The sequence below is a fragment of the Oratosquilla oratoria genome, chromosome 9 (assembly GCF_046742065.1).
Source record: "Oratosquilla oratoria isolate Oo_2021 chromosome 9, ASM4674206v1, whole genome shotgun sequence".
NCBI classification, from domain to species: domain Eukaryota; kingdom Metazoa; phylum Arthropoda; class Malacostraca; order Stomatopoda; family Squillidae; genus Oratosquilla; species Oratosquilla oratoria.
In genome coordinates this window covers 52,339,248-52,357,618 of record NC_134785.1, presented here as the reverse complement: position 1 = coordinate 52,357,618, position 18,371 = coordinate 52,339,248, and the positions used below count along the sequence as shown (strand labels likewise).

Below are 18,371 nucleotides of genomic sequence, written 5' to 3'. Positions count from 1 at the left end.
CAAGGAGATAAAGATATTTTCATATTGTAATACTTTATTCTGTAATGGCATTGCATTAATGGACTATGAAGCAGTACCCAAAAGGAGGATTAGAGGAGTTATGGACATAATTACTTTCAGGGGATTGTCAGATCAAAATGATGAGAGCAGGTAAGGCACCTGGGTTGTCTGGGTGCCATGCTGAGTGTCTAAAGAAGGAAGGTACAGTGATGGTGAGGTTTAATGTTTGCCTAAAAGAGGGTAGAGTACCAGAGGACTAGAGCAGTGCCTGTATAGTTCCACTTTACAAGGGAAAATGGAACAAGTGTGAGTGTAGTAGTTTCAGAGGGATCAGTTTGTTGAATGTATTTGGAAAGACTTATGGGAGGGTTTTGATTGAGAGGATTAGGAAAAACAGAGGGAGTAATTGGTAAGAGTGTGGGTTTAGGACAGGTAGGGGACACGTGGATCCGATTTTTGTGGTAAGGCAGTTATGTGAGAAAACTAGGAAAAGGTAAATATGTCTTTGGGCTTTTATGGATTTGGAAAAGACTTATGACAAGGTAGACAGGAAGGCACTGTGGGAGATATTGCAGATATATGGGATCGGAGGAAATCTGTTAAAGATAGTCGATAGCTTTTACGAGAGTAGTAGAGCATGTGTTAGAATTAGAAATGGAGAGAGTGAGTAGTTTGAGGTAAAGGTGGGACTGCCAGGGATGTGTAATGTCACCTTGGCTATTCAATTTATACATGGATGGGGTGGTGCGAGAGGTAGCAAGGGTAATGGGTCGGGGAATGAAGATGATTAAAGAATATTGAGAAAAAGTAGGAGAGTTGTTTGCTGATGACAGTGTGCTTGTAGCAGGATCAAAGGAGGGATTAAGGAAGTTAGTGACAGAGTTTGAGGTGTGTGAAAGAAGTTGAAGATAAATGTGGATAAAAGTAAGGTGATGCATGAGGGGATGGAGGGGGGTGGTCGCCGAATGAGAGAGGAGTATGTGGGGATGAAATGGGTTGGAGTGGGTTTGTGCCTTTGACTTTGGCCACCTCCCATGTAAATGAGAAAAAGGAGTTGGTATATATATATATACGTATATAATATATACACACACATATATACACACATACCATATACATACATATATGTATATATATATTGTGATGTGTGTGTGGTAGCAAATTGGAGGTGAAAAGTTAGGGAGATAGACTGGAGGATGTGGATAGTTTTAGATACTTGGGTGCAAATGTGGACAAAAGGGAGATAGACTGGAGGATGTGGATAGTTTTAGATACTTGGGTGCAAATGTGGAGAAAAGGGAGATAGACTGGAGGATGTGGATAGTTTTAGATACTTGGGTGCAAATGTGGAGAAAAGGGAGATAGACTGGAGGATGTGGATAGTTTTTGATACTTGGGTGCAAATGTGGAGAAAAGGGAGGAGTGGAGGTATACTGTAGATTGAGTGAAGCAAGTATATGCCTTGGTGGATTAAAAAGTGTAATGAGAAATAGACATTTGGGAATGGATGCTAAATGGAAATTTTATGAAGGAGTGATTGTGCCAGCAGCTCTATAAGGGGCAAAAACATGGAACATAAGATAGGAAGAGGAGTTTGAATGTGTTGAGATGAAATGTTTGAGAAGTATGGTAGGAGTTACTGGGCTGGATAGAGTGAGAAATGAGGAGGCTGGAAAGGGTTGGGAGATAGGGTTGATGAAAGAGTATTGGGATGGTTTGGACACAAGGAAAGAATGAGTGAAGAAAGATTAGTAAAAGAAGTGTGGATGGCAGAGGTGGAAGGAGTGAACATGAGGGGGTGACCAAGGATGAGATGGATAAATCGGTCACCGTAAGATGGCTCTGTGAAGGTAATCTTATGGTGACCGAAAGCAGTGGGTTCGAATCCTACATGCGACTGTCATAAAAACCATCATATATGTATATTGTGGTGTGACAGTGGTAGAGACGGGAGTGTACAGTTGGCACCCCCGGCGCGGGGTCAGAAAGGTCGTAGTGGGGCAGGAGTGCCGCTCTTACGCGACACCGGTCGACACCTTCACCACGGTCTTTGGATCACGTGTTGGACTCGTGACCGACAGCCATTTCCCTCACGGAAGAGAGCTCAGAGCTCGTATGACCAATCTATGGGTAATGCTGTGACCTTACATGCACACACACACCCAACTCTCCGCCCACGAGAATTGGAGTAACGACTCGAAGCGCAGCGATACTGAAATTATTCCAGCCCTGGGCAGGATTCGAAGCCAGACCATAGTGACAGTCGGGGACTCTACCAACCGCGCCACCGAGTCGTGTGTGTGTGTGTGCGTGTGAAATGAGGGGAAGCAAGTGGAACTGTACTAGGATTATGTTTACTAATATAGGCAACGGTGTTAGGTAAGCTAGGATAATTAGTGATAGATGTGTGGTGCAAACGAAGGGGGATCATAGAGTGAAGCAGACGCAGCCGAAGGAATGGAATTTCCACAGAAACCAGGTGATCAACAAAATCTTACACACACACACACACACACATATATATATATATATATATATATATACACGTTTCAATTTCTGCATGTGCCTCCACGGTTCTTCCGATGTTGATGGCTTAGAATTAAAGTGCACTGTGGTTTATAAAAATGTATCTCTAGTCACTGGGACCCATTCAGTGTTGTACATATACTTTCCCGCGTTCGTATACTTGTCAATTGTATTATCATAGTGGAGATGGGTTGAACGCAAACTTTCGTGTATGTGTATGTAACTCGAGCATTCAAATATGTAAGAACAGTTGCGCTCAACCTATACCTCTCTTGATGGTGTAGTGGTCAAGTCACCACAAGTACTGGTCACGTGCTGTCCTTAGTTTGAGTCCTCGGGCGTACCACGTTTCAACTTCTGCATGTGCCTCCACGGTTCTTCCTTTGTTGATAGCTTCGAATTAAAGTGCACTATGGTTGGCACATTATATATATATATATATATATATATATATATATATATATATATATATATATATATATATATATTATATATATATATATATATGTATATATATATATATATATATATATATATATATATATATATATATATATATATATATATATATATATATATATATATATATACATGGTATTACTCCAGAAGTGCACACCCAAGTGATATATTAAGAAATTAGATATTAATTTTGTCAATTAAAAGTGAACGTAATATACATTTTAGTGGCAGATGTAAATAACAAAAGTTGCTAAAAACGATACATGTAGCGGACGCCGGCAAGCTTCGACCGCCATGTTTTTTGTAAATTGTCGAAGATGAACTAACGAAAGTCTAATAAATTGGTCAAGTCTAGTCTCGCGATCTTTAGGGATGTTAAATGCATATCACGTAAGAGGTTAGGTTAGACCAATTTGAGATTACTTCCGTTAGTCTTCGGGGGGGAAAACGTGGTGTATCGAAACTCAGTGATGTCAGAGTTGTAGTTTGTGTATCGGTTTTTGCAACTTTTCTTTATTGATTTCCCCCGTTTAAAATATATATTACGTTGATGTATCATAATTAACAAAATGAATGTAAATATTTTATTGATATATCGTTTAGGTGTGCACTTCTGGAGATTTACCTTATATCTAAAATCTAAAGAAATTGTGGTCACAAAATTGTTAGCACATCAATGCCCACACAATATGTGCTCTGTTTATGAGCACTTCTGAAAAACCCAACTTTTTTCTCGGGGGCCGGCAATTAAACTCATCTCTTTATTTTTTTTTTTTTTTAATAACAACAATGCAGTCTTACAAAAGTTCTCTAACATACAGGTATTTAAAAAATATATATATTTTCCTTGAGTATCACAAATCATGAATAAAGTTCTTACAATATTTTATTTTATTAATAGTTCACTAAGGCTGAAGAAACTAGATCTGGCACTGCCTACCCTGACGTACAGGAGATCCAGAGGAGATCAAATTAAATTTTTTAAGGTTGTTACCAACAAGTATGATAAGGAATGTACCGAGGGTCTCTTCAGGATGAGAGAAGACAGTGTGACGAGAGGACATGAAAAGAAAATATTCAAGACCAGAGCCAGACTGAATGGTCGCAAGTACTCCTTCTCGAAGCGAGTGGTTAGTGTCTGGAACAGTCCGCCAGATAGGGTAGTGGGCTCCAAGACAGTTGCACAGTTTGAAACCAGACTTGATAAGTATTGGTAAGGTCAGGAACAAAAATTCACTTATAAAGAAAAAATTAATACAGCGCGCAACCGCCAGCTACAGTGTCCTGGCTACTATACCGGAGCCACAGGCCCTTTAATTGGGCATCTTCCGGGGAATTATCTGTGAGTATGTCTTCATTCCCTCTTCTAAACTAACGAAACCTGCAATGACGTCAGAGCCCAAGTAAAAGGCTTAACTAGAATAAACTCAGGCAACTTTGTCCACGCAATATTTAACACAATAAATTAGTCAATCAGGAAGCCATATTTCAAGCCAAACTAGAATAGTCTATCCTAAATCAAACGTTTTCTTTTAAGAACATTAAGAGAAAATAAGGAAGATGTAAAAGCACCAGACTTCTCCATTAGCAGCATCGCCTAAATTCTCTGCAGAAAACTTTGCCTCAACTTTGACAAGTATGACAACAAACGTGGTGATACAAGGCGCAAGTAGAGGAATTGGACTTCAGTTCTGCCGTCATTTGATACAGAAAGGTAAATTGAGTGCTCTTCACTATGCTGCACAGTAAAAACGAAAAAGAAAATACTGGTGGATGCAGTTGTGTAAGGGTGAACAGGGTTATGCAATTCCTTATCTTCATCCCAAAGTTGAAATTATGGGCTTTTAAGTAGTTCTCTCCATACAACAGTGACCCTTCGTGTGCAAAGATAAAAATGGTTTCTATTTTTTCTTCTTAGAAAACCAATGTGATATATTTCTAGTGAACTTTAATCAACGGTACCCGAAGTGCCGCTGTCAGTGAAACATAAAAAAAATTATGGAGTGTATTGGAAAGCGTGCCTTTCAATTTTCGAAATTAGTTACGTGATTCAGCAATTCGAAATGGTACCCCACCTCGTCGAAGACACGGCAAAATCGATATTTTTGGTAAATTTTTAGAAGTGCACACCTACGCGATATAGTAGAAAATTGATTATTAATTTTGTGAATTGTAATGCATCAATGTAATATGCGATTTTCTTATCGGAAATCAATAACAAAAAAAAAGTTGCTAAAATCGATTTATCGAACGAAGTTGCGGCGGTTGAATGATACTCCCAGGGCCCTCACCAGGTGGAGGGGGGCGGGCATAAGCCCGGGAGCGGCACATTTAAAGGTCAGATATCAACAGATATACCATTCACTAAAAATAATCGAAAAAGTACTTTTTAAAAGCATACAAATAAAGTTTTTACCTATTACAGAAGAATTTATTCAGAAAATTCACTTTTAATTGCGCCTCGCATACCACTTTTCCGAAGTCTAGATATTCAGAATAACAATATTGTTTGTTTGGCAACTGTGACGTCACGAACGCGGAATTCCCCGAACCTTTCCCGAAGCGCACGGGCGGAATGTTTCGAATAGCAGACGACGCAATGAAATGAAGATAAAACTGATTTTTGCCAAATTTGATAAGATGTAGATGGTGGAATTATATAGAATACTGTCAGTATGTTTTTTTATGTACATTAAACTGTAAATACAAAAAGTTATTGAAGTCTTGATATCTGACCTTTAAAGGTCAGTTTTTTTTTCCGCCAAGAAAATCGCATATTACGTTCATGTATTATACATACATACATACATATACCAAGGCTTTTTCCCCCATACAAGGGAGGTAGCCAAAAAGAAAAAGGCATAAAACCATTCCCACCCATTCCATCCCTAAATACACTCCACCCTCCCTCTTATCTTAGCACCTCCTGGATGACAGGTCATCCCTGCACCTTGTCCACTGCCCTGGGTCAGAGGCAGTGTCGCAAGACACAGCACATCCACAGCAAGGCCACTTCATTAAATTGGCGTTCCCCCCCCTCTCTGTCCCCCCATGCAGAAAAGGAGAAGACAGGGAGAAATCCCTTTGGGCTGCATCAAATTTTTCTCACACATACTTCCTAACCCCCCATCCCCCCACCCATTCCACCTCATGTATCACAGCATCATCCACATACAACTATTCTCCATTCACCCCTGTCTTCTATCCTCTCCCGTCCTTCCTCAACAGACATTCCCCTCTTCCCCAAAACCCCCGTCACCCCATCCATACATCTCATCCTAGGACATCCCCTCATGTTCACTCCCTCCACATCTGCCTACCATACCTCTTTTACTAGTCTTTCTTCACTCACTCTTTCCATTTGTCCAAACCATCCTAATACTCTTTCATCAACCCTATCTCCCAACTCCCTTTCCATTGTCATTGAACGCCGAATACTTAACCTAGACACACCATATATTCCCCGTGCTGACTCACAACACGGTTTTAGGCCACTACACTCCACAAACACTCTTCTGACAAACCTCACACAAAGAATTTTAGATGGCATCAATTCAGATAGGCCCCACCACAGAACACTTCTTATAACATTGGACATTAGTAAAGCTTTTGATGCTATCCCCCGCCACAACCTAACAAATAAAATATATAACACAGACATGCACAATAACACCAAAAGATGGCTGGCCAATTATCTGGCAGGCAGGAATGCTCATGTGTCATATAATGGCCAATCATCGCACATCAGAAACATTAAGAACGGAGTACCACAGGGCTCGGTTCTATCCCCCACATTATTTAATCTATACATGCATGACTTACCCACGCCAGACACCTCAGAAATACAAATCTCTTCCTACGCAGACGACATAACAATCACATGCACACATCGTAACACAGACAAAACTGCAGAAATAATCCAGCCTTACCTTGACACACTCAACACATGGTTCATCACAAACAGACTCAAAATAGCTCCAACCAAATCTACAGCAACACTTCTCACCAACTGGACAAAAGAACACAAATACATACCTCATCTCTACATCAACAACACTCTAATACCACACACAAACACACCGAAAATTCTTGGTGTAACATACGATACATCCATGTCTTTCAAACAACACCTCACAAACATAAAAAACAAATGCACACCTAGACTTAACGCACTTAAGTCAATCACTGGAACAACATTTGGACAAAACAAAGAAACTAATATAACAATATACAAACAATGCATACGCTCAGTGATGAATTATGCGAGTCCTGCATGGGCTCCTAATCTCAGTGAGACACACCACAACACCCTTCAAATCATACAAAACAAAGCCCTAAAAACAATTACAGGCTGCACAAATACATCACCTACAGACCATTTACACCATGAAACAAAAGTCCTCAAAGTCAAGGACCACCTCGACATGAGAGGCACACAAACACTTGCTGCAGCCACCACAAACACATCACACCCGCTACACTACATAGCAGAACACCCACACACACCAAGAAACATTAAAACTACACCCAAAGACCTTTATTACACACAGATACTCTCTTCTCTTCCTCCACAACCACCAAATACCAGCCTCCGGAAACATATTCATAATCATATCACTCACCGCTCCATTAACACACTGAAAGACAACACACTGCTGCATGCCAGACCCCCTGATATCCACCCTTCTGAATCCTCTCTCCCACGTAAGGACAGAGTCCACTTGGCCAGACTGCGATGCGGTCACCACCCAGCACTTCTAAGCTACCAGAAGAGGCTGGACGACCGTGTTGTGAACAGCTGCCCAGGATGTAACACTTCACCCCATACCATACAACACATAATGGAAGACTGCATTATACACAATCATGCACGCAAACAACACAACATACACTCTATAAAGGATTTGTGGGAAAACCCAGTTTCGGCTGTGGCCTTCCTTGGGGAGACGGGACTGCTCGGACAGACAGTCTAGGGAACGACAACAACAACAACAACAACAACTCCCTTACCTATTTTATTTTGCAAAATTAATATTTAATTTTCTAATGCTATATGAGCCATTTATTATTAACAATCCTATCCTACCTTCCTACATCTTGGTAAGGAACAAAATGCTAATGAGAAATAGTACAAACTATTAAAATAAAATATAGATTTCTGTTAGTGAAAGTGTAAGAACTTGAAATTTAGAAGATTACAGCAAAGAATTGTAACCTAACTCAACCAATCAAATTTAAACAGTATCAGTATAATATCTGCTCCCCATCCAAAATTCTCAATTTTCCAAGTGTCCCTAAGATTGTAGGCAGCCGGAATAGGAATGGGGATTGTAACCCCTACATGGTTCATTTGTGGCAAAAAGGAGAAGAAAAAAATATATATATTCCATAAGTACTAAAACTCCTGGAATACCCTTGGGAAGGTATAACACAAGTTAGAACCATCCATGAATTAACAGGTATGATAGTTGAAGAATAACAGATGACTGACATGCATAGCTCCCTTCCTTTATACTGCAACTAGGTAAATCCACACACCACACAAATGAACACATGTATTATATCATTCCTTATATAACAGAAGGACAGCAAGTGACTTAGAACAGTTGTAATACACAAGAAAAATATTTGGCTAAGCTTTTTTGCCTTGTAGAGAAACCATCCGTAACTTCTCAGTGTGTTGATAAGTGATACCCAAAGTATATATATGATGATTATCAGAGGTTATAATAATGTTAATAAAAATCTTTCATTCTGCTGATTTGTTGCTTGTTTTTAGGTACCAACGTTATTGCTTGCTGCCGTGCACCCAGTCAGGCGGAGGACCTTCAGAAGCTCAAAGTTTGTAAAAGAGAACTGATAACAAAGACTGTTTTATGAAATAGAGATAACAAGTTCTATACAGCTGTGATTTTATTTCCTGTCTTATTCATAGTTGAACTTATTTTTCATCAGAGTGAATATGAAAATCAAGTGGATATTGTCAAATTGGATGTTACATCAGAGAGTGATATCCAGGAAGCAGCAAAATATGTGAGCAAGTGTCATGGTGGCAAGCTAGATTTACTGATAAACAGTAGTGGGATTTTGCATCCTTCTGGACGTGGTGAAACCAGTCTCAAGGATGTCAGTTTTAAGGTAAGATTATTCAATTTAGTAGAATAGTGGTATTTTTAATTGTTGGGTTATTGCTGCCTCAAATTTGATAACCAAGAAGTTGCAACCCCGCAGTTACCAGCAACAGCCCTTGTTGGACTATTGTATGTTTTGTATTAATATGGATCTGTTTTCATCACTGTCTTTTAAGAGGAAGGGAGCAGCTACCAATTGTCAGTTTTCTTTACATGTAACAGGAGAGAGGAAAAAATTGATTTAGAGATCTCGGTTCCAGTCCAGAGATTAGGTGTCTCCTCCTTGGGGCTGCACCTTGAGACAGAGGTTAAGATGTTGATATGTTTTAAAGAAAGGTGGAATGGAAGTGATTCGGATGTCCATCTCACAAGATCACCCTTTTCACTAATTTGAAACATGCAGCCCCACAGTGGCTAGCTGCAGTCCTTGGCCTTTCCATAGATCTCTCCAGGAAGAAACTTTAGACTGTTATCTGAACTCTATAAGTGTAGGACTGTCATGTTCCATGACACATCATTGACACAAAGGATCCAGGTGTCAGTGACACAAAGGGTGCAGGTATGGCACCAAACCACATCTTAGCTAGGGCCACAGGTGCCTGACTTCTAAGTAAACTGAATGAAATGTTGAATTACTGAAGATGCAGTTAGTAAGATGTTTGATTGTAGACATGAGTAACTTGCGTAGATTGTCCAGCTACAGGAGCTTGTCAAGCCGACAACGGAGGACTACACAACTGGGGCCTCCTGCCCTCAGAGGTCAGAGGGCACGTAAACAAGATGATGACACAAAGTAGAGTCATCACTTTTGTTAATTAGATTCCTCTTTGTGTTAGATATCTAGAGATTGGCAATTTGTGAGCCTTCTTCACACAAAAATAAAGGAGTGAGTAAATTGTGTGAAGCCAGGCAAATAGAGATAAGTTAGGTTCATATATTTAACAAAGTGGCACTTGTCACTGGCACCGTGTTGTATGGTTGGGAACCTGCAAGTGGTGGTCCTGTCAACCCTCTCACCTCCATCAGGAGGTACAGCCCTGTGAGGCTGACACTTGGTCTCTGGACAAGGTCCAAGATCTCTATAAACTTCAGTTGTATTTCCTACACTTTTTCACACATACGGAGCAAACAACTAGTGACTGCTCTTCTCTTCCTGCCTCTTTGAGTTGGTGACATAGAAGCAGTCCCACACTGGTAAAACACAGACAATAATTCAAAGTTTCTTCCCAGAGAGATCTGTGGAAGGTTCAGAGAGCCATTGCCAGACACTATGGATTTTCCACTTAGTATAACTCGAGGCAGTGATTGATTGATAGATTAAAATATTCTTGTATTTTGCAGGGGCTTGAGGACACATTACGTGTGAATACTCTTGGACCATTAATGATGGCAAAATACTTTGGCCCCCTATTAATGGCTGGTGGTGGAACAATAGGCAAAAAATCATCAGATCCCAGGAAAGCACATGCTGGCATATTGGTTAACATGTCTGCACGTGTTGCATCAATTGGTGGTAAGTGATGATTGTTTGAAGTTGTTAAAATGGGTAGTATAAAATGTGCCTACCCTCTTGTGTTTTTGAGAACATTATTTATATTTCATAATACATTTACTCCATCCCTTTCATAGGGGAGGGGCTAGGTCAAAGTATACTTTTTACTTTGACTTTGTGTGGGAAAAAATTATAAAAAGAAAAGGTCCCTAGTTCCCATGTTCCACCCGATGTAGTCACTTCCATGATACATGGTGTAAGTTCATTAAAAAACTTGAACAATGTAGTGTAGGGAATGAATTTGAGAAAAAAGATAAGTTACGAGTTGGATACTCTACCATAGAGGTAAGTGAAATTCTAACAGGATTGAAAAGATTTAGAGATTTAATTTCCTCACATAAGGCTGGATTGCACAATCTTGAGCAAAAACTTGAGCAAGAAAAATAATAAATCTGGCTCAGAAAGCGGAGATTGATGAATTGAGAAGGGGAAATGAAACTTTGATAAATGAGATAAAATCTCAATACCATGGAGGAAAAAGAGGATAGGCCAACAACAGATGAGGATAGGAAAGATAGAGTAAACCTTAAAGACATCATGGAACTACAAGGAAGAGATAGCCTAAAAGAAGGAATAGTCAAGGTTATAAGAAAAAGAGAATCTCTCGTTAGAGGTATATTTGATAAGTCAAGATGTGTCTTACTCTTTGGCTGCTGTGAAGAACACATCACCTCATGGAAGTTATTAGAGAAATTACCTCAGTAACTCCAGGGAAAGACTTGGATGTAACATACCAGATGGATGTCATGTATAGGTTAGGTCAGTATAGAGAAATGGTACACACGCAATAAAACTAAAGTCACAAACCATGCCCAACAAAGTAATCAGCAAGCCTTGGAAGTTAGCATGAGAAGAAAAGCTAAAGAATATTTGGATCAGAAAAGATCCCCTATCAGTTTACTTTGCCATTACATACATATACCAAAGGTTTTTTCCCCTGTACAAAGGAGGTAACTAACTTTGCCATTATACTATGTATAATTTACATGGAATTATGTATTTTCTTGATCTTTCCTACACTTGTAATTTATTATTATTATTTTTTATATATACTTTTTATGTGAATTTATTTGTACATACTCTGTATATTTCAACAAATTTTGTCCTCATGTTGTTCTCATTTATAGTGAAAAATATTTTAACTCTAGTAGTATTGCGGTCCTTTTCTAAAGGGTTATCTTGTCCTCAATATTCTAAGATATAAATCCTGTTCTTGATAGGTATGAAAACACCATACTCTTGAAACAGTGACTAATTAAGAAATATTACATTCATGTACTGGGAAGTAGGGTGGAGGAGAGTGGAGTATGGTAGGGATGGAATGGGTGGGAGTTGTTTTTATGCCTTTGTTTTTTGGCTACCTCCCTTAGAAGGGGGAAAAAGCCTTTGGTATATGTATGTATGTACATTTATGTTGCTTGCATGAAACCAGAGCCATGGTTGGTTCAGTGTAAACATGTATACCATCCATATAATCCATAAACAGTAAAGACCATTGGTTAGTGTGCCACCAAAATACCACTGCATCAGAAGATTTGTCAGCTACAAGCTGAAATCCCAAATAACGGGACTGATGAAGTCTTGGAATAAAGCTCTGCTAGAAGCTAATAGAACCTAGTATCTTTTAGGCTATGTATATGATGTCTGAGGTTTTGTCAAGTTAATTGAATTCTGTAATATATTTTAAAGATTATATATACTTACCATAAGTGTATACTCACAGTTTGTAAGTGGACATTCACTAATGGTACTTAAACCTCTCTTTACTGTGAACTCTGCATTGTTGTTGTTATTCCATAAACTGTCTGGCCAAGCAGTCTGAGGAACTACAAATTCTTTATAGAGTGTATATTGTGTTGTTGGCATATATGATTATGTACCATGCAGTCTTCCATAATGTGTTGTATGGGGTGAAGTGTTACATCCAGGATAGTTGTCTGGAATGCAGTCATCCAGCCTATTCTGGTAGATTAGAAGGGTTGGATGGTGTCCACATCGCAGTCTGGCCAGGTGGACTCTGTCCTTTCAGGGTAGAGAGGATTCAGAGGGATGAATATCAGGGGTTCTGGCATGCAGCAATGTATTGTCTTTCAGTTTATTAATGAACCAGTGAGTGATATGATTATGGATATACTTCTGGAGCCTGGTGTCTGGTGTTTGTGGAGGAAGAGAATAGAGTATTTATGTGTGATATAGGTATTTGGGTATTACTTTGAAGTTTCTTGGGGGGTGTGTGTTCTCCTATGTTTTCCATTGTGGTTGCCAGACACTTTGTCCAATATGATGGCCTTCACCTTAACAAAGAGATTCAGACTATCTTAATGAACCCGTTTGATATGGTGACATATTCCACATATTTTATTCTTGTTAATGCCACACAAATTCATTAAGATTAGGGGACATGTATGTTTATAAGTGGTTAAGAATCTTTCAACCTCCTTTTTACTTTCTCCCACCTTTCACCAGTGTCTTTGTTTCCACTGTTTTGTTAGTCAATCACAATTTTAGTTGGTAGGCCCTGTGCCTCCAATCATCCACTGTTAATTAAAGTTCTTTTCCTTCAGTTATAGTCTTCAATCGAGGTTAAATTAAAATTGTGACTTTTTTTCCAAAATATATTACAACTTGCTTTCCTGAGTTACACTCAAGGAATCCCCAAAGAAAATGCAAGCAAGGTCCTAGGTGAGCTTTACAGTGATGTAGTGATTTCTTTAGTCCAATGATCTTTAACTTTATATTTAAAATCCTTCACAAAGGGTATGATCCTACAACTGTGAACCAATTGAATTTTCTCCTCCACCCTTTCCCCAATCAGATTCATTGTGCAAGTCTACATGCAATATTGTTTACTTAAGCAATCTCAAACCTCTGCATATCTCACTTAGGTTACACAGTCAGCTATGGGTATCAGGCCCCTGGCCATTATAGATATAACAATGAGAGCAAACTTATGCAACTCCTTCCCTTCCCACCTTTGGGTATTGTGTTTGTAAATACCCAACTCATAAAAATATAACACTCATCATCTACCCCTCTTTCTACCCACGTATCTACTAGCATCTTACAAATCTAACATTATGGCAAGAATAACCTATGTTGTGTAAGTGACCCTCTCATACTTGATTTGCTCTTTTGCAGATAACCGCTTAGGGGGATGGTATAGTTACCGAGTGTCAAAAACAGCCCTAAATATGGTTACAAGAAACCTCAGCATTGAATTGGGGCGAGGTCGGAAGAAAGTCATCTGTGTAGCCCTTCATCCTGGTAAGGCTTGTTCATTTACAGTGGCCATCCTTTTTGACAGTACAATTTTATATATTTGTTAATTTTCTATAGATTTTATTCAAGGAATGGCATTCAGTTTGTGTATTCCCCCAAATTTTCCATGTATATATATGTGTATATATATATATATATATATATATATATATATATATATATATATATATTTTTTTTTTTTTTTTTTTTTTTTTTTTTTTTTTTTTTTTTTTTTTTTTTTTTTTTTTTTTTTTTTTTTTTTTTTTTTTTTTTTACATATATACAAGTCATTGGCAGGCATCACTCTCACTTGCCAGACAGGAGAAAAGTATGCTGAATCTAGTTTTGTTGAACATAGTTTTATCACAAGCCATTCCAAGGCTCCATACACCTATACTGACTTTTTTTTTTTTCTATAAAAATCCTCACTCTTATGTTAGTGCATATGGGCCTGGTAGTGAGAAGAGTATAGAGGAAATGGAGGCTTTTTGATGGATTTAAATGAGTGCATAGAGAGATTAGGGAGACATTTCAGTGTAGTGGTATTGGGAGACCTTAATGCTAGGGTAGGAAATGAACCAATAGGTGGAGTGGAGAGTTAATGGTGGAGATGCATCTAGAGAGTTGATGATAGCAAATACAGTGTTTAGGAAGAAAGTCAAGCATAAGTACACATGGGAGAGGGTGGTGGATGGAAGGGTGGTAGAGCATTAGTGGACTATATAGTGGTAACCAGGAGTATAGTAGGAAGAGTTGAGGATGTACATGTAAGGGGAGAGAGTGGGAGAATATGAGATAATTTTTTGGTGAAAGGTAAGTAGAGAGTGGAGGGTAGATGGAGAAAGAAGAAAAGGACAGAAGATAGGGAGGTGCTAGGAGTGAGCTGCTTAAATGAGAAGGAAAAGGAGAAAGAGTACAAGAAGCTGAGAGAGGAGTGGGAGGGAGTGAAGGATAGAGTAGAACTAGGAGTGGAGGAGGAATGGGGATGGTTCAAGGAGGGAGTCACAAGGTGTGCAAAGATGGTGTGTGGAACAAGGAGGATGAGAGGAAATAAAGGAAGGGTAGTGAGTGGTGGGATGAGGAAACAAAAAAAGTTGTAGAAGAGAAGAAGCAAGCTTTCACAGATTGGTAACATAATAGGATGAGGGAACCATATGAGAGGTACAAAGAAAAGAGAAGTAAAGCATAAGATAAAGGAGGCAAAGAGGAGAGATGTAAAATGGGGTAAGAGTATGACAAAAAAAATTGAAAGTAATAAAAAAATGTTTTGGAAAGAAATTAAGAGAGGAAGAGGAGGCAAATCAAGTAGATAAGAAAAGGTAAAAGGTGCAGATGGAGAGATGATAATGGAAGAGAAGGCAGTAAGAGGAAGATGGGCAGAGTATTTTAGGGAGTTGCTATATGTGAAGGAGGATAGGGAGGGAAAGGTAGTTGCAATGGGAAGCTCTAAGAAAATGAGTGAGGAGAATAGAAAAGAAATAATGAAAGATGAAGTGAAGCAGTTGTTAAGATGATGAGAGCAGGTAAGGCACCTGGGTTGGATAGATGTCATGCAGAATGTCTGAAAAAAGGAGGTACAGTGATGGTGGAATGGCTGGTAAGGTTATTTAATGTTTGCTGAAGGGAGGGTAGAGTGCCTGTACATTTCCACTCTACAAGGGAAAAGGGGACAAGTGTGAGTGTAGTAGTTTCAGAGGGATCAGCTTGTTAAATGTAGTTGGGAAGGCTTATGGGAGGGTTTTGATTGAGAGGATTAGGAGAGGAACAGAGGGAGTAATTGGTGAAGAACAGTGTGGGTTTAGAACAGGTAGGGGTTGTGTAGATCAGATTTTTGTGGTAAGATATGTGAGAAAGCTTTAGGAAAAGGGAAGGATGTTTTTTGGGCTTTTATGGATCTGGAAAAGACTTATGACAGGGTAGACAGGAAGGCACTGTGGGAAGTATTGCAGATATATGGGATAAGAGGAAAGCTCTTAAGAGCAGTCAAGAGTTTTTACGAGAGTAGTAGAGCTTGTGTTAGGATTAGAAATAGAGAGAGTGAGTGGTCTGAGGTAAAGGTGGTACTTTCTCAGGGATGTGGCTGTTCAATTTATACATGGATTGGGTGGTGTGATAGGTAAATGCAAGGGTAGTGGGTCAGGGATTGGAGATGGTTAAAGAAAATGGAGAAAAGTGGGAAATAAGCCAGTTGTTGTTTGCTGATGACACTGCACTTGTAACAGGATCAGAGGAGGGATTGAGGAAGTTAGTGACAGAGTTTGGGAAGGTGTGTGAAAGAAGGAAGTTGAAGATAAATGTGGGTAAAAGCAAGGTAATGAGATTTACAAGGGGAGAAAATTGGCAGCAGACTGGAAGTATTAAGGGAGAGAGACTGGAGGAAGTGGATATTTTTAGATACTTGGATGCGAATATGGCAGGATAGGGAGGAGTGGAGGTGGAGGTAGAATGTAGATTGAGAGAAGCGAGTAAATGCCTAGGGGGACTAAAATTGTGCCCCCAGTTCTGGCTTTGAAACCCTGCTGTGGAGCTAGTGTGTCTTGCTGTATTGCCTTTGCCTCCAGCATTGTGACAGGAGAGAGAGAGAGTGCCATATATCCATGAGGAGCTAAAATGAGGACAAAAAATGGGTTATGGGATCAATGTGTGCATGCTTTGACTTGGACAATCCCCTTCTAGGGGAAAAGGCATATTGGTATATGTATATGTGTGTGTATTTTGTTATGGTAGATGTTTTTCTTGCTCTATGCATAAACAAATTTTTAATAACTGCCCTTTTTCATATATATATTTGTTTCACCATTGTTTATATGAGTGGGAATTCCAATATTTTTTACTTTACAGGTACTGTTGACACTAGTCTGTCTCGTCCATATCATAAAAATGTACCTGCTGGTCAACTCTTCTCTGTAGAGCAGTCTGTATCATATCTTATGGGAATTATAGATGGACTTTCAAGTGCAGAAACTGGAAGATATTATGGTTGGGATGGGAAGGAAATTCCATTTTAAGGTATGGTATTTTTGCACAATTTTAGAGCTCAGGGATAAAAACAGTCCTTAGGATTATATGAACCTTCATGTACATTAGTAGGTTGTGTATACAAAATAAATGCAAAACCTAATTGATTGATTTAATTCTTATCCATTATGTAATCTTCATGCACTATTTAAAAATTGGCAACAAAACTGAGTTTTAATCTTGTATGAGATACTGATGTAGCCCAAAGGGTTTTCTACTTATCTTCTTTGTAAACACTAAGTCGATGAAGTGAGGAGGAGTCACTATGTATTGAAGCAGATTTGGCTGTCAAATCCTGTTGGTAAATTGCTGTGTCTTGCTGCATTACCTTTGACCTGAGCAGTGGGCAAGGGATAGGAATGACTCTTCATCCACAAATGAGCAAGATGGAAGGACAACAAATGTTTTTTTCGATGTGCGTGAGATGAGTGAAGAGAGAGTATAAGTTTAGATACAGCCACCCCCGTTATTAGGAGGAAGTGGCCTTTTGGTATACATATGTTTATACAAATAGCCTTTACTGACTTTTCAAGGAAGAAATACACAAAAAAGATCCCCAGTCCTCTCACTCTGCCCCATATAGTTGCTTTTTACAACAAGCATGGTGGTGCCATTCTTATCCCTCACCACAGGAGCACAAAAGAAGAGAGTAGTATAGGAGAGATTGTAGAAGAATGGCAGAAACAAAGGATAGTAAAAATGTGGCTCAGCATTCTTCTACACTGTTGGTCTGGAAGCTCTTATAATCCATACAAATGTACAACCAGGAACTTGAAATTCTTGTAGCCACCAGACTAGTTTACTGGACAACCCATAGATGGTGTTGAGTATAGCCATGTTCACTTAGATTATTTACCCCTGTCATAATTCATTGCTTTATTTCCTTTCCAAAATAGCTTTTTTTTTTTATTAAACCCTTTCTTTACCTAAGAGGTGCTTCAGAGATGAATGAATTAGCCTTTTGGTAGTCAAAATCAGGATATTAGTCTTCAGTGCTCTGGAGGAGTGCGAGAGAGATAAGTGAAGTAGCTTGTCAGCAGCCAGAATAAAAGGATACATACCCTTCAGTATGGAACAGTCAAGTCTATTTTCTTAAAAGCTTCCAAATTTGTGTTTTGCCATGATCTCAGGTTTTAATTACATATTCATAAACAATATCTGGTAATTTCTCTTCTACAATAAGGTATATGTTGTGGTATGTAGTACACTTTTTATAAAAAATCTAACTTAATCATACTCATAATTATAGAATAAAAAAAGAGCAAAATAAAAGAAATTTATCATATATATATGTATATATATATATATATATATTCCTACAGCGATAAAGTGTGTAAATGAGAGGTTTGAAAATCTATTGGCTTGAAATTGCATCCATTTGAGAATTGACACACTACACATACAATATGGGAATTAGTTCATATATT

At 38.8% G+C, this 18,371-nt stretch overlaps 2 protein-coding genes across 2 annotated transcripts; both read left to right on the top strand.

Moving 5' to 3' along the window:
• The first annotated feature begins 58 nt into the window (after positions 1 to 58).
• Positions 59 to 4,202, top strand: LOC143028072 (uncharacterized). Its single transcript, XM_076189712.1, has 2 exons — positions 59 to 150; positions 3,887 to 4,202. Exons 1-2 carry the CDS (start codon positions 59 to 61, stop codon positions 4,200 to 4,202), a joined length of 408 nt encoding a protein of 135 aa, XP_076045827.1.
• LOC143027935 (C-signal-like) lies at positions 4,034 to 17,045 on the top strand. The gene is made up of 7 exons (XM_076189580.1): positions 4,034 to 4,327; positions 4,523 to 4,699; positions 8,765 to 8,826; positions 8,941 to 9,123; positions 10,458 to 10,629; positions 13,807 to 13,932; positions 16,768 to 17,045. The coding sequence occupies exons 2-7, from the start codon at positions 4,624 to 4,626 to the stop codon at positions 16,932 to 16,934; spliced, it is 786 nt and encodes a 261-aa protein (XP_076045695.1). The 5' UTR covers positions 4,034 to 4,327; positions 4,523 to 4,623; the 3' UTR covers positions 16,935 to 17,045.
• Positions 17,046 to 18,371: the final 1,326 nt, after the last annotated feature.

Bases quoted from the DNA above. Each gene is read 5' to 3' on its own strand.
- LOC143028072 (XM_076189712.1), top strand. From the start codon at position 59: ATGGACTATGAAGCAGTACCCAAAAGGAGGATTAGAGGAGTTATGGAC. The intron at 151-3,886 runs GTAAGGCACCTG...TTTTATTAATAG, and splicing joins GATCAAAATGATGAGAGCAG to TTCACTAAGGCTGAAGAAAC.
- LOC143027935 (XM_076189580.1), top strand. From the start codon at position 4,624: ATGACAACAAACGTGGTGATACAAGGCGCAAGTAGAGGAATTGGACTT. The intron at 4,700-8,764 runs GTAAATTGAGTG...GCTTGTTTTTAG, and splicing joins CCGTCATTTGATACAGAAAG to GTACCAACGTTATTGCTTGC. The intron at 8,827-8,940 runs GTTTGTAAAAGA...ATTTTTCATCAG, and splicing joins AGGACCTTCAGAAGCTCAAA to AGTGAATATGAAAATCAAGT.